The sequence below is a fragment of the Vidua chalybeata genome, chromosome 5 (assembly GCF_026979565.1).
Source record: "Vidua chalybeata isolate OUT-0048 chromosome 5, bVidCha1 merged haplotype, whole genome shotgun sequence".
In the NCBI taxonomy this organism is placed as follows: Eukaryota; Metazoa; Chordata; class Aves; order Passeriformes; family Viduidae; genus Vidua; species Vidua chalybeata.
This window is the reverse complement of record NC_071534.1, coordinates 31,135,258-31,149,910: the sequence shown is the minus strand read 5'-3', so window position 1 is coordinate 31,149,910 and position 14,653 is coordinate 31,135,258. Positions and strand designations below refer to the sequence as shown.

General features: G+C 39.7%; 1 protein-coding gene across 7 annotated transcripts in view; it reads right to left on the bottom strand.

Moving 5' to 3' along the window:
• Positions 1–14,653, bottom strand: part of MPPED1 (metallophosphoesterase domain containing 1) — a 62,727-nt gene that overhangs the window by 24,052 nt on the left and 24,022 nt on the right. For all 7 annotated transcript variants that reach the window (XM_053943516.1, XM_053943514.1, XM_053943519.1 and 4 more), the window contains one exon: positions 7,257–7,482. In XM_053943516.1, coding sequence (XP_053799491.1) covers positions 7,257–7,482 — 226 coding nt within the window. The remainder of the gene's footprint in view (positions 1–7,256; positions 7,483–14,653) is intronic.

The following is a 14,653-nucleotide window of genomic DNA, read 5'->3' as shown; positions in this document are numbered from 1 at the left end:
CCAGCAGTCTATAATTCATCCACATCCAGGATTTCTGCATCCATCCAAACAAAACTGTAGCACAGACATGCAAACAAGCCACCTGCTCAGAAATCTACTTAATCTGAAGTTTGGAAGAGTTTCAGAGGGAATTTTCCTCAAGAAACAGTACAGAAGCAAGTGCATTTCAGTTATGTGTATTTTCATCTTTTGACCAAGTGAGGGTGCAGCATGAAAAGAACATAAAAGGATCAGGTATTTTACTAAGAAAAACATCTAGTATGGTTTTGTCCAGTAATAAGAAATTTTATTCCCTATATATTTTTGTTATGTGGAAGATGCTAAATAGGTTTTTTGATTTGAAAGGGGACATAAGAACTAAGAATTGGAATGGTCACTTTGAGGCAGAAGTTCTTACTCTCTGTGAATTCTGGCGCGTGAAACCCACAGTGCAACACCTTGAGCTGCTGCTGCTGTTCTATATGGAAGACACACTCCCAGCTTGGGAGGTTTATTATGTTAAATGTAGTCAATATTTTATTTTAATACAGTTTCATTTTAATTGATATTCACCTCAATGACTAAAAATTTGTACAAGGTCCCAGAAAGTAAACATTAGGTGATTCATCACTGGCAAAATGAAAGCGTGTACCTCTCATGAAATGAATCTAAATCTTCGCTGATGGAAACTGAGTTCAGTGAGGAATGAAAGAGCTGTTCTTGAAAAGATGGAGGAAGAAGGCACTGAAATAGAGACCTAGGCCTGGAGTCTGCATGGAACCAAAATAAGGTTGCCTCAGTTTGGCTCTTTGAATGCTCTTTGAAACAGTTTTGATTACACATGGAAGTTACCAGCCTTTCTATGCAAAGTGCACATGCATACGTGCACACACACACAGAAGGAAGAGAACATTTGACAAGGAGTCAAATAACAAAGTCACCTATTCTGTGGTAAAACACAAATCAGACAAGAAGATAACAACTGAGACAAGAGTTACACACCTATGGCTAAGCATGACCACACTAGATGCACAACTTAAGTAAAGACACTTGGCTGGAATAGTCCAGACAACTGCAGTGGACCAAGAAAGGGACAACAGGTTGGCACCAATTTCCAGCTCTCCAGCCAAAGGGGAATGATGATTTGGAGAATAAGGCCCCTGTTGAGGCTGCTTTGGACTGATACTCACTAATGCAACCTACATGTTGATGTCCTTTAGACTGGAAGGAATTCATCCGTCTTCTCTGACGAAGCCAGAGCTCACAGGATGGGCCTCACCCAGTTTGCTAAACTCAATAAAAACAAGGTTTGAACAGAAAGAAACTGCTCCCCACATACTTTAACTTTCTTCCCTCAGTTCCCAATTTTGGAAAAATATTGTGGCACCAGAGCTGTTGGTCCATGTGTAAACATGCCAGGCCAAATCTAATCGATGTTCCTTTGGAGGGAAGCTAAAAAACCCCAGGAGTCCAGCCCAGGCATCTGTCACTGCAGGACAAATGGTCACAAATACCTTTCTATCACAAATACCTTTCTAGACTGACATTAATATTTGCTCTCACATCTTCTCTGACTGGGAAATTAAGAGTTTCTGGAGTTCAGAAGGCCTTTAAGAAAAGAATGAAGGAGGAAATGAGAATACATAGACACCAGAAAAAATATTTACTTCTGCAAAAAGAAAAATGAGGTTCTGTTTCACAGGAATAGATGCCTCCAGAAAATTGAAGCCAAGTAAAAATCCACTCTAGATAATGAGTCTGGAGGCAATCTCATCCAAAGGGGCTTCTTTAAGTTATCCAGACCAATATGTCATTTAGAATAATGAAACTGTCATATGTTTGCAAGAGAGTTCTGATTGTCCCTTCCTTTCCCACATGGTGGAAAATGGAAAAAAGTGCTGAAAGAGATAAAATGCTCTCCGCCACCTTCCATGCCTGTTTGAAAGCAGGAGGACCAAAGTTTCTCCTGCAGCTGTGTGCATCTGCTTAAAACTATTATGGAAAGCTAGGAAAAAGATCTCCTTCTGCTACTTGAATTTCTTTTGCACTATCAAATAAAATGTGTACTCGTATCCTGTCACTAATGCACAATCATCCACTTATTAATAGAAAGGCCACTTGTTATTTTCCACCAGATCAGAGTATACACACAGAATACTTGTCCTTTAGCAGATGCACATCTTTTCTACAAACCTCAGAGACCTGTTCTCATGTCAATACATAAATTCACAAGCAAATTTATAGGCATTTGTTTTTCCAGGGCATTTCTGAATAACAACTGCAAAAGGATTAATATACAGTGGACTCATTCAGCAAGCACAGCACTGAATGCATCAGGTCTTTTTGTGCAAACACAGCGTGCAATTGTGCAATTAAAATCTTTGGCAATTACAGAAACAAGAGTGGATGGTATAGTTTATCTTCAAGCTGTGGCTAGTACTAAAACTCTTACCTGCAAAATAGTACTGGGCGGTGATGAACTACAACAGAAGGCTGAAAATCTGTAACTCAAATACTAATAAATTATTAGTATTTTTCCATGAATGATGTCATCATAGTGTTAATACCTTGTCTGATAACACAGAACACTGTCTGATGACAAAGACTTTCTGCTTCAAATCCAAATTCAAACTTCCTTTGTTATCTCAGTTTCCTGACTTCTGAACCACCTGTTGGGACCATCTACTGCTTGTAGTGAGTGTGATAACAACAGCAAACTCCCTGTTGCAAGGCCTTTGTTGATACCTGCCCATTTCAGGTGTCTGCTCACACACAGTTCTAGCTCCATAGTGGGACTGACAGAATCAAAAAAAGATGGCTCAAAAAGGACTTCTGGAGATCTCCTGTCCAACCTACCACTCACTACCTCTCACTACCACTAGATCTGGTCAGCCATGACTGTCTAGCCAAGTCTTGGAAACACCTAAGGGTGTTTTCTCTGCCACCTAGCTGGTGTTGCCGCTTACTATATTTTTTCTTCTATTACATGATTTTTTTTTTGTTACTGAAAAATAAATTAAAACCCTCTAGAAAATGGCTTCATCCTTGGGAATTCTTAGCAGTCCCAAGTACATTATATGGAATTATTACACAGAATCATTTGAGTTATTCTATCTGACAGTTTGTCTAGCTTCATAACAGTTCAGAACAAAAGGGGAGTTTAAAAGTACTTTTCAACTAGAAGCTTTCCATTTTACAGTAAATGTTATTGAGGAACTAAAGTCTTCTCTTTTACATTCACAGCAACTATGGCTGCTGTCTGCACAAGATTGTTTCCAAGTCTGTGAATATGTTCTGGCCATGCCCATGGCATAAACCATGCCCTGGTTTTTGCTGGGATGAAACCAGAGTGCTTTTTCCTTTGACTAGTTTTTGCAAAAAAAAAAAATATCAGGGTGTCCAGCCTTTATGCAGAAGAAGACCCAACACTTCCCAGCATCTGGGCTGTACTGAAGGAAGTGCATTAAGAGCAGTGCCAACAGGTCAGATAGTGATCCTGCCCCTCTGCCCAGCCCTGTGAGGTGCATCTGCAGAGCTGTGTCCAGCTCTGGGCTCCTCAGCACAGGAGGGACAGGAAGCTCCTGGACTGGGGCCAGCAGAGGATAAAGAGACGATTTAGGGCCTGGATCATCTCTGGCAGGGAAAGGCTGAGGGAGCTGGGGCTGTCCAGCCTCAAGAGGAGCCCCAGCTGAGAGGGGCCCTCAGCCCTGGGTGTCCCTGTCTGCAGGGAGGGCTCCAAGTAGGGCCCAGGCTCTGCCCTGGGGGCCCAGCAATGGCACCAGAGGAACAGGCAGGGACTGATCCCAGGAGGTTCCACCTGGGCAGGAGACAGAACTTCTTCCCCGGGCAGTGACCAAGCACTGAACAGATTGTCCAGAGTGGGTGTGGGGTCTCCTCACTGGAGATATTCCAGAACCATCTGGGCACAGTCCTGTGCTCTGTGCTCTGGGATGGCCCTGCTGGAGCAGGGAGGTGAGACCAGCTGCCCCACTGGGGTCCCTTCCAGCCTGAGCTATCCTGGGATTCTGTGAAGCACATTGCATTCCTACTGGTGCCCTGCTCATCCAGATCTGGCAGCCAGCCCCATATGCACTGTGAAAAGCATCATGCCCCTAGGCCAAACAGCTACCCATTGCATTCAGCATTGCTCTGGACACATTTAAACTCTTGGTATTCTTGAGTTTCTCATGAAACTTCTAATGTTTTCACACTTCTCCTTATCATCTATCCTGATAATCCATGGTCCAAGATATGGCTTTTGCAAGTACTAATTCCTAAGTAGCTGCTTTTGTGCATTGCAAGTGGCATTTCAAAATGGCTGCTCCCTGCTTAATGATAATACTTATGTAATTAACAATTAAGACAGTTAAATTTTTGTTAGTGAGTAGAGGCTCGATCTGGCACTTGAATTCTTGCCCTTGGAGCCCAGGAGAGTTAGAGCATTGGTTTCTGAGACAAAACACTGTCCCATTTCTTCTGTGTGATTAAAAATAACCACTTGGTTTTAGATAATAATAGAGGACAAAATACCAAGTGCTATTAAAAGTATTTACCCACACTCAAGTGGTACATATTTAAAAGACCTTAGAGGCTGGCATGTTATACACACTAATCAAGCTCTTATGGTTTAATTTGCAACTAAAACATTTCAAATATAAGTAAAATCCAATGTGTGCAGGTTATATATAAAAATGCAGATGGCTACAGGTAAAAGACACTAAGTTAATGCCACTTGGCTTTCCCTCAGACCTTACTCCAGTGTTCTCAAAGCACTTTGCAACTACTGATCAACACATTTTATGAATGAGGGATCTTTCTAGCTTCTAATTATTTCTACAAAAGGTGATGTAAGTCAGAAGGTCAGCGCTGCAATTAGAAATGGCAAGTTTAAGTGCATATTTTCAAAACAGAAAAAGAAAATTATTTTAGGATATTAGACAAGCAACTGCATGAAATTTGAGTTTCTTATGGAGTTCTGAGACCTTAAAGAACTTTAAATTTTGAAGTCTTGACTATGTTCATAAATATTTTCTAGTGGACTAGCTTTTTAATGCTAGGTCAAGTAAAGTTCAACAAATTTCTGTATCTTTTTAGAGATTACATTACTATAATGAAGAAAGAAACTGAGATTGATTTCCCAGAGAGGCTACAACAAACCTGTCCTTTTAGGGCAAACAAAGTATAGCAGCAGAAATATCAAAGAGGAGTGGTGCTCATTAGGCACAGGAGTGTACCACAGCCTTGAAATCCAGCAGCAGCTAGTCATACCCCCATACAAGAGCTGTTTGTCTTCCCAAGCTTTCTGACTGGTGGCCTGGCTGATGGGACTCTGCATCTGCTGCCCTGATAGATTGATGAAGGGCTCTAAGTGCTACTGTTGATGTTTCCACTGGACATGTCATCAATTGGCGTGGAAACTTCATTCAGCATTGCTGAATAGCGAGCAAAAAAACTCAGTTTGGCTGGAAGACTCTCATCAAGACTCTCTCCCAGATGGAGAAAGCAAATATCTTCAGGAAACCTCGCAACACTCAACTTCCTGGACCATAATGGGGTGGGAGATGATTTAGCAGCATTGTAAAAGATGGAGTGTGGAAGTGTAGCTGTGACCTGGAGTTGCAGAAAAGATGGAAAACATTCTTTTTACTTGAAGGATAGATCATGGCAGATAGCTCAGGCAACTTGTACAGAGTGACATGATTTGTGAACAAAGGGAATGTGGTAGAGCTGATTTTACAGAAACATTATTTATGGGTTAGTGGCTAGACAAAAGGTTTTCTCAACAGGTTTTTGCAGATCTAATCACACACAGGAAGTTCAAGTGGTTCTCTTTGGCCTGTACATAGTGCTACTTTATAGATAGTGTTTTGTTTAATTTAATTTCTCTAGACTTCCATGCGACTTTTTGTACTTCACTGCCTGGAAAATTATTACTGACACTGGAAATATGGTGCCTGGTTATGAACACGGCAATGAAGATATGAGGTTGCCAGACATATTGTAAACAGAACATAATTACAGTATTTACAGTTGAACATCAAAATGGAAAAGATGCCAAGTGGCATTTCTCAGAAGTTAATATTGGGACTGATGCCATCTAACATCTTCCCAAATAATTTGGAAAATTAAGTAAACTGCACATTGACTGCATATATTGTACACACAAGAGGAAGATGAACTACAACACAGCATGTTGGTAGGTTGAAAAAATCCCAGAAAGATCTGGAAGTCTGAGAGGGAGAAAGAGAAGGGTGCATTTAAGAGGGAAAAACTAATCTAGACAAATGTAGAATAATAAGCTTAGACAAAATTAACAACCATCTCAAGTAACCAAATGGGAAAAAGCCAATTTTCATTAAAAAAGAAAAAAATCCAAGAGATTTCACAGTTTATTCACACTGAAAATTCACGTCCGGGTATATGCATCAGGTTTGACAACTTGTTTGCTACATTTCAGCCTGATGTGATGTTAAAAGGAAGAATAATATAGTCCCTTAAAACCCTGCCTTTTAAAATACATTTTTTTCTTTTTTTAAACATATACCAAATGCTCACAAAAGATCCAATTTACAGGCGTATCAGCAGAAATAATAAACAGCAATGGGACATAAGTAAGAGACACAGAAGCAGCACATACAAGGAAGTTGGGAACTAAAGTCCATCTGCCCCGATACTGTCAAGGATTCTAAGTGTTCACTATGCAGTAGAACAAAGTTCTTCAAATATTAAGCTGCCACTGAGTTGTTGACTTTAGAAGCTCAGCTAGACCTTGAGGAAAGCTATTACTTTATAAAAGAAAGTAAGATTCTGAGGGATATGCAATAAAAGACCCTCAGAGTTGCTGAAATAAGCTCACTGAGTTAAATGACTACTGTATACACTAATGAACTTCCAATATTATCTGCAGGATGGAAATTCTCAAAAGAATGTACCCTTGCAATAAGATTAACCTGTGAATAAATAAACTCACCAAGGATAGAAAACATATTTTATGACACAAAAGTCCCCTGCATGGACTGTTAAACAACTGCTCCTGGCTGAGAGTTTGAAGAGCATGCCATCTTTTTCCCCATCATTATTTGGTTAACCATACCCACAGTACAGTACATTATTTTGTCACAGGAATGATTCATTGCAAGAAAATATAAAAACTTTATCAAAGTGTGTGTTACTTTTCTTCCTAGCACAGCAATCCAAATACAGCTGATGCAGACAAAATGGCTGATGTGATAGCAATCAACAATATTTTTTTTATGTATGCTTAAAAACCTGCTTACCAAGGGGAGCCATATATTCTGAATCCCCTCACTGTCACTTCAGAGTCTTGAAGATAGATGCAGTTTGTTAGAAGAGACTGTACATTTTCATAGCTCTCTGGCTTCAGCTTAGAAACAGAGGGGAAATAGTAAAAGTCCTGCTTGATTAAGTCAGCCATGAATTCCTGGTCAAAGGTCAATTCATGATTTCCTGCTATCACAATCTTGTATTCATAGGGCAGGCTACCTAAAACAGTAAAAAACAAACAAATTATTTGTTTCATGAAAAATCTGACAAAAGCAAACAGATAGACAAAGTGTTATTGGTTCCTGTATTATGCTCACATATTTGAAACAATCAAGCCTACCCCTAATACATGTTGTTGTAACTCCTGCTGATTTCAGGTAAATGACATTACTGTCTTTTTCATGACACACTATGATTTAGCATGCTTAGCATTAATGTGTTGAAATTACTTTCAACTCATCAACCTTAAAAACCAGTCTGCAGACTTCTGCTCTACTATTTACTTCTAGTTAATTGCCATTTGTGCTGTAAGTATCATTTACTGTGACAGTGATGATAACTCTTTGACAGAAATTAGGGTTCAAAGAAGATCAGCTGTAATGCTTCATAAAATCATGTCAGCTCTCTTCTCCCAGAGCTGAGGTCTTTGTCAGCCTGTACTGACACTCAGAACTTGGGTCAGCCAGAGGGGTCTTTGCCCTGACATTAATATCAAGCCTTCAAGCAAGGCATGGATTCAGTTAGGCTGTCAAAAATCCACATCCCACAGTGAAATCTCACTCTTTGCCTCTATCCCATGGTTTTTTTTTTCCTGCTCCATTTTCTCAGTGACTCCCTTAGCTCCGTGGACTATAATTTAAAGTGGCTCATGTTCAAGAATATTTTACAACCCGTATTTAGTGAAAAACCTTAGAACAACCTCCTGATGAAGGCAAGAATATATATGCCCACACACATGGGCTCTTCCTGAGAGCAGCACTGAAACAGAAACTTTTCACCTGACTCCACATTTGGTTATTCACTGGATTCAGCTCCTGAGAGCTGGCAATGCCTGTCTCAAACAGCTCAGCACAAACTTCCTAAGCACATCTGGGAGGAAACAAAGATGGAAACTGTGCAAAGCTGCATTCGTTAGCTTTGTTTCTGCACTGTTAATTTGTATCAGGATGAAGACTGTCAGAAGAGGGGATTGGGACCAGAAAGAAATATTTTATTGAAAATTGAACCCACCTTGCATAACAGCAATTTTGTGGGGTTTAATTTTAGAAATGCACTGTTGATAACATAAAAATCCTTAGCGATGGCCCAACCTTTACCTGGAGGCAGACTATTTAGAGAATATAAAAAAACAGTTAATATGCAATGGCAAAAGTTGGCATGAGTAGGACTTCAGAATGAAATGCAACAGTGTGATTCAGAGTTATGGAAACAAAAGACAGAACAGTGCTAGCCTAAGAGAGGTGACACAGGGCTGAACTTTGCCAAATGAAGATGTAGGTGATTCTGAAGTACAAATTTCAGACACTTGGAACACCTGTATTAGGAAATCTGATGGTACAGGTTCCAGTCTTTCCTATGGACCAAATACATATGTACCTTTAGAATATTTAACAAAAACTCTTTTCAGATATTTATAATTACATGTTAAATGTTCAAGAGTCAATAATTTACCTGAAAGGCTTCTCCTTTTTGCTTCTGAAACACTTAGCATTTAGCAGATGCGTACTCCACCTGTACAAGTTTTCCAGGTGTGTGCACACATACACACACAAGTTAAAAATGTTATTTACATGCTGCAGTATGTATGGGCATTAGGAATAAAGAAAGCTTAAAGGAGTAAAGAAATCCTGTATCCCACAATGTTGTTACCAGCTCCATTTCTGTTCTGTTTGTTAAATCTTTTCCAGCTCATCTGATCCATCCATCTAGCAGCCAAGAACCTGTATGAGCTGGTTATAGTTGTTGCTTCCACTAATGTATTTATGTCATGTCGCTGTCTGTGGGTGTTACTTAGGCAAATTAGCAAATTACTCTAAATGCACAGTTACATTTATTATAGTGGCGGCCAGAGGCACTGCTGTAGTTACAGGTCTGTCAGCTTTTCAATTAACAACTGTGTTTTTCATGAGTATGCATCTCAGTTGTTTGTTTTATTCTTTCATTCCACACCAGGCTTTGATAAAACTATTTCCTTTTCTTTGTCTCTTTAACTATACTTTTTCCCCTTAAAATCTTAATTTTTTTTTACTAACAGGGTATTTTCTACTGCTTGTTCATAGATTTAGCAATATTTTGTTCAAACTTTGTTCCTTGGAAGACTTTAGAACATGCTTTGCTTTTTACTCTGAGTGCTCTTGAAATACAGACTTAGGTATAAATCTTTGAAATGTTGTTCCCTACTAGGCACTGCTGTTGTGAAGTTATGTGTAAGGAAGAGATTCCTGTACAATTTGTAGCCCCAGCTTCCTTGGTTAGGAGCAGGACATCCCCAAGGGTACATAATCTAGGAACTGTTGTATGGCTATGTTCCTATGCACAGCCCTAGAACAAACACCTTCCCATTTTTTATCCCAACAGCTCTTGATCACAGATAATTAAAACACTTCCAGATTCATTAGTTATTCCCAGAGCTGCACCCAGGATGGAGTAACTTCATTCAAAAAGACTCTGCAGGGAGTCTTTGTGGCCATGGCACCCTGGCTGTGTTAATCACCAGCGAAACCAGCTGAACAAAGAAAGTGATCTTTCTCCTCCATGTAGCACTTGTGAGACCTCCTCTGGAGTGTGGGGTCCCATCCTGGGTTCTTCAGTGGCATTAAAACTTCTAAGAAACTGAGGCACGTCCATCAGAGAGCTGCCAAGATGGTTGGGATGAGGGGAGAGACTGAGATCTGAGGCTGTTCAGAGCCAGAGAAGATGAAAGGCAGACCCTGCTGCTGGTCTGCCACCACCTGAGCCCAGGAAAACGCAAGAGCAAGTCCTTCTCAGAGGTGCACGACAAGCAGCAACAGGCACAAGCAAGAACATGCTACAAGGAAAGAATTTTACCATGAGGATGGTAAAAAAGTGAAACAGGTGCCCTGAGCAACTGGGAAATCTCCCTCAAAGGCACTCAAAGTTCAGTGGGCCAAGGTCCTGTCTCTAACCACACCTACTTTGAGGAGGAGGCTGGACTCAATGTCTTCCAGAGGTCCCCTCCATCCTCCATGATTCTCTAGATTCCTGTCAATCCACACTGGAAAACAAACCAGAATTTTAAAGAGCCTGCAATGCTAAAACAAATGCAAACCTCAATTTGTGTTGTGATTGTAATGGAACAAATCTATGGTAGACAGGCAATTTAACAGGACTGGAGGGTATGTTCCATTGACTCTGGTGGAAGTTTCTAATACTATCCATCTAGCAGATAAGTAGGACTAAATCCCCAACTGATAACCAATTAACATTTGATTCTAGTATATGGCTTTGCTGGTGGGCAGGTAGCAAACTCAGTATTAATACAGAAACTCTGTGTATACAATGATATTAAAGAAAAATTATGGCTATCACAGGAATTCTGCACACATATCCAGGACAAAATTAATTCCCCAGAAAAAAAGTAATGCAGGAAGCATGTAAGAAACAGATCTGGCCTTCAGGAGTGCCAAGAAACACATACAAGAACATATGCTATGGGAGTCAAAGATGTAATTTCAAACAAAGGAAAAAAAGAAGAAAAATTATGAATTTGGGGGAAGTTACATTTTTTTGTCTGATCTCTTCTTTTGAGCAGCCAAAACAAGCCAAGTGTTTTTGTCCAAAGTCCAGGGATCCTTCTGTTCTTGGCACCTGAGAAGATTCTGCTAAAATATGCCTCTAATCTGGACATAAACTGCATGGAAAAATTTTACCTAAATATTTTTCTGTATTAAAATGCCACTTGGATGGAATGGGTTATATTTGGAAATTCACACAGTCTTTCTGACATTACCAAGGAAAAAAAAAAATTAAGCAAAATGTCCCTTTAAAATATTTTGGGGTGAATAAAAATTTCATTTATAGGCAATTTTTTTTTTCCTAAAGTAAGTGCTGGGTTTTTCTCCTCTCATGTTTAATTTGCAAGAAACTAAAATTATTTTCCTCCAAAATCAACCTCTATCCACTTCATCCTATTTGGATTTGGAACGAAACATTTACAAATCAAAACCCTATCAGAAGCACACTGGCTCAGATTCAGCCCTGGGCTTCTGAGCTTTCTCTTTCAGGCCACATTCAACTTTTGCCATCTGCCAATTTGGAATAGGGGTCCAAGCCACCATCCACTCTGTCAGCCTCTGTCTTAATGTGGGATAAGAGATTTCTCCCATCCTTTTCCTTCTTCTCAGCCACGACTCTTTATCTCTCCTGCCGTATTTTCCCCTTTCCATTTTGTAATCTCCCCTTATATGCAGTAAAACGATGGAGACACATTATCTTGTCCTTAATTTAGCACTTTTAGCAAAAGATACCTTTTTTCTTAGGGAAAACAAAGAACTTGTAGAAGTACAATGCTTTAGATGTCTGTCTGCTTGTCACTCCATATCTGTCTGAAACTGCCCAGCAGTTTGCAAAGCCACTTACTATATAAAGACCTCAGAGGTAATTATGTTCCCTTGAATTTCCTGAAAATGTCTAAGGTAAATAATTCCCAGTCTGAAGGAGAGGTTTCAAAGGAATGAGGTAACTTGGAACCCACAGCGGATCTACAAGACAGGATCCAAGAAGTCAGGCAGCAGTGGCTCTGCTCCCAGACCAACTCATCACACAAAAAATAGGCCCTAAATTTCCTCCATTGATATAATTTCTTATAATTTGAGATTATTTTACTATCAGCAAGCTCAGGTTATTATATTTAACTCATATATAGTCAGCTGTGTTATCGTCTTACAAACTTCTTCACTTCATCCATGGAGTTTTTGCCAGTTTACAGCAAACCTTCCTCAGAAAGTTTCTTAGCTTTTTCATTTGTTCAGGATAAGAATGTGACAGCAGTTCTGGTAATAGAATATGTATAGGAACATATATATTTCTTTAGCTAGGATTATCTTTGTTTATTCCTTTCATTACTGCAGATTACTAATTAAGAAAATCAACCAAACGTCTAATTTTTGCATGTTTATGCACCAATTACAGAATTATTGGAGTAATTTTTAACTTCCAAACTCCAGTAGGTTCTTTTTATGGCAAACATAATTTTTACAAAATAACTTGAACTGCTGGGGAGCCATTATTTGGACTACAGGCTGCATAATGCAGCCTGCTGAGAAACACTGTTTGCTATTTCTCTGCAGCTGAGCTTGTTCAAAGCAGAATTCTGTGTGTTTAAGGGTTCATCCTGTTCTATCAGCAACCCAGTAAACCAGATCAACACTGCAAATAATCCAAGTGCAAACTCATGGTGTCCATACTTCAGGCTCCCCTTGTACCAAGTGAGGCATCTTTATCAACTTTGGACCTCCTCTGAAGCTCACAGTTGTTATCAGCTCCCAACTTTGCCAAGCTAAATGCAAACCTGGACAGGCAGATGTGTTTTGCTTCTTTCCTGGTATTTTGTACTGAGCAGAAATTTTAATATTCATTAAAAGCAGACAATAGTGTAAGTGCCCACTAAGTGTGTCTTCCCTCTCATTTCAACCTTTTGGAATACAGCAGTGAGTGATACAGTGGAAAGACTGCATAACTGTCTCAGATTGCTTTTTAGCATTTTAGCATTGCTTTTTGACAGTTCTGTGTTTAAACACTGGGGCTGATGTCTGGGAAATTCACATTAACATACTTTTTGTATGGTGTGTAATCTGGAATAATACTGTAAATTAACACTCCCTCCCAAGTCATCTGTAACCTTCCAGCTCTAGCCATTCTTGCATTGAAAAAGCCAGTAATTATAGCAAACACTAAAACAGCAAACACATAAAACACTGCTCATATTGATAAAACAGGATTCCTTAAAATAGACGAAGGCAAATCAAACTAAAAAAACACCTGATAATAATCCAACTTAGGCTCTTTGATATACTGTGCTTTATACCCACCCACATACATATAATAATTGGTCAAAATTACTTCTAAGGGAAAAGTGGCTTCCTTTTAGCCCCGTTTATTTAATTGCCCTGCAATTATGCAGAACCAGCCCAATGCATAACTAGGCCATTAGAGTAGCTGCACTGAATCAAGACAAAAGGTTACATGGATCTGCACCTTCTGTTCACCTGTGGTCTGTAAGAGATGTTATAATTCCTACCACGTCTTTTCTGCCCCCAGAAATATTCTAGTTTTGGTTACAATTTGTATCTGGGGTCCACAAAAGGAAAAGAGCTGGGAAAACTGAGTTAAAAAGTAACAATTAAAAAACATCTTACACTTCCTACATGGATCTGTGTGCACACTGATAGAGATTTGTATTCAGATCTTCAGATCCCACGGCTAAGCACCACGGAGGTGCTTTCAGCATCTCCCACTTGTCACCTTCTGGAAGAGAAGACTACAAAGAGCCGTGTGTCATGTCAGCGTACGAGGTGCACAGCACTAATAACCATGTTTAATGTTTGTGTACAGTGCTGTACAATAGGTATTCAAAGTGCTGTACTGAGAATAATTAATCCTCCAACACATTCATGTGGTAGGTGGATCAAGCATCATTTTCACAATTTCACAAGAGGGAACAATAAAGAGGCTGTCAAATCTGAAGATGACTAACTAGAATTTGGTTGCCTGTCTTCCTCAGGCTCTTTCAAATATCTCTGCCAGAGGCAATGACAGTTCACAGACTCACATCCCACACCTTTCCAGTTCTGTGGTTGTTCTCTTCACTTCTGGGCCACACTGCCTTCTTAAAGCTACCCTTGTCTGCTAGTCTGGAATAAGACTGGGTATTTTTATTCACTTGCTCCTTTGAAGGGTCAGGGATCTCATTATTTATGAAACCTCTGACTCAGAATCCTGGAGTTTGGCTACTTTGCAATGCATTAGTGGAAAGAGGCAAGCACAGAATTAGTACAAAGTTCAAGAAATCCCCCAGAAGCTCATGGGTTTGGAAGAAGGAAATGAAGGAACATTTAGCATCCATCACCTCTACAACTTCTCACCACTGGCACAGGAGGTGTACCTGGGAAATAGTTACTTTGGATCATCTTCTCAATACAGGGATGCAACTTAAAAATTCCTCACAGAAGCCAGTTAAATATTCTGAAGTTCCTAGGACATCCTAATTCCCGAGAACTGGAGAAATACTGGGAGAGTGTGTTGCAGTGCAATTTTCTGTGTCTGAGCCTTGGATGTATAAATGCATCAAGCCACCATACATTTAAGAACAGCAGTAAAAAACAACACTTTTTTTTAGTATGCCCAGTCATTTAAAATTGACATCTGTTCT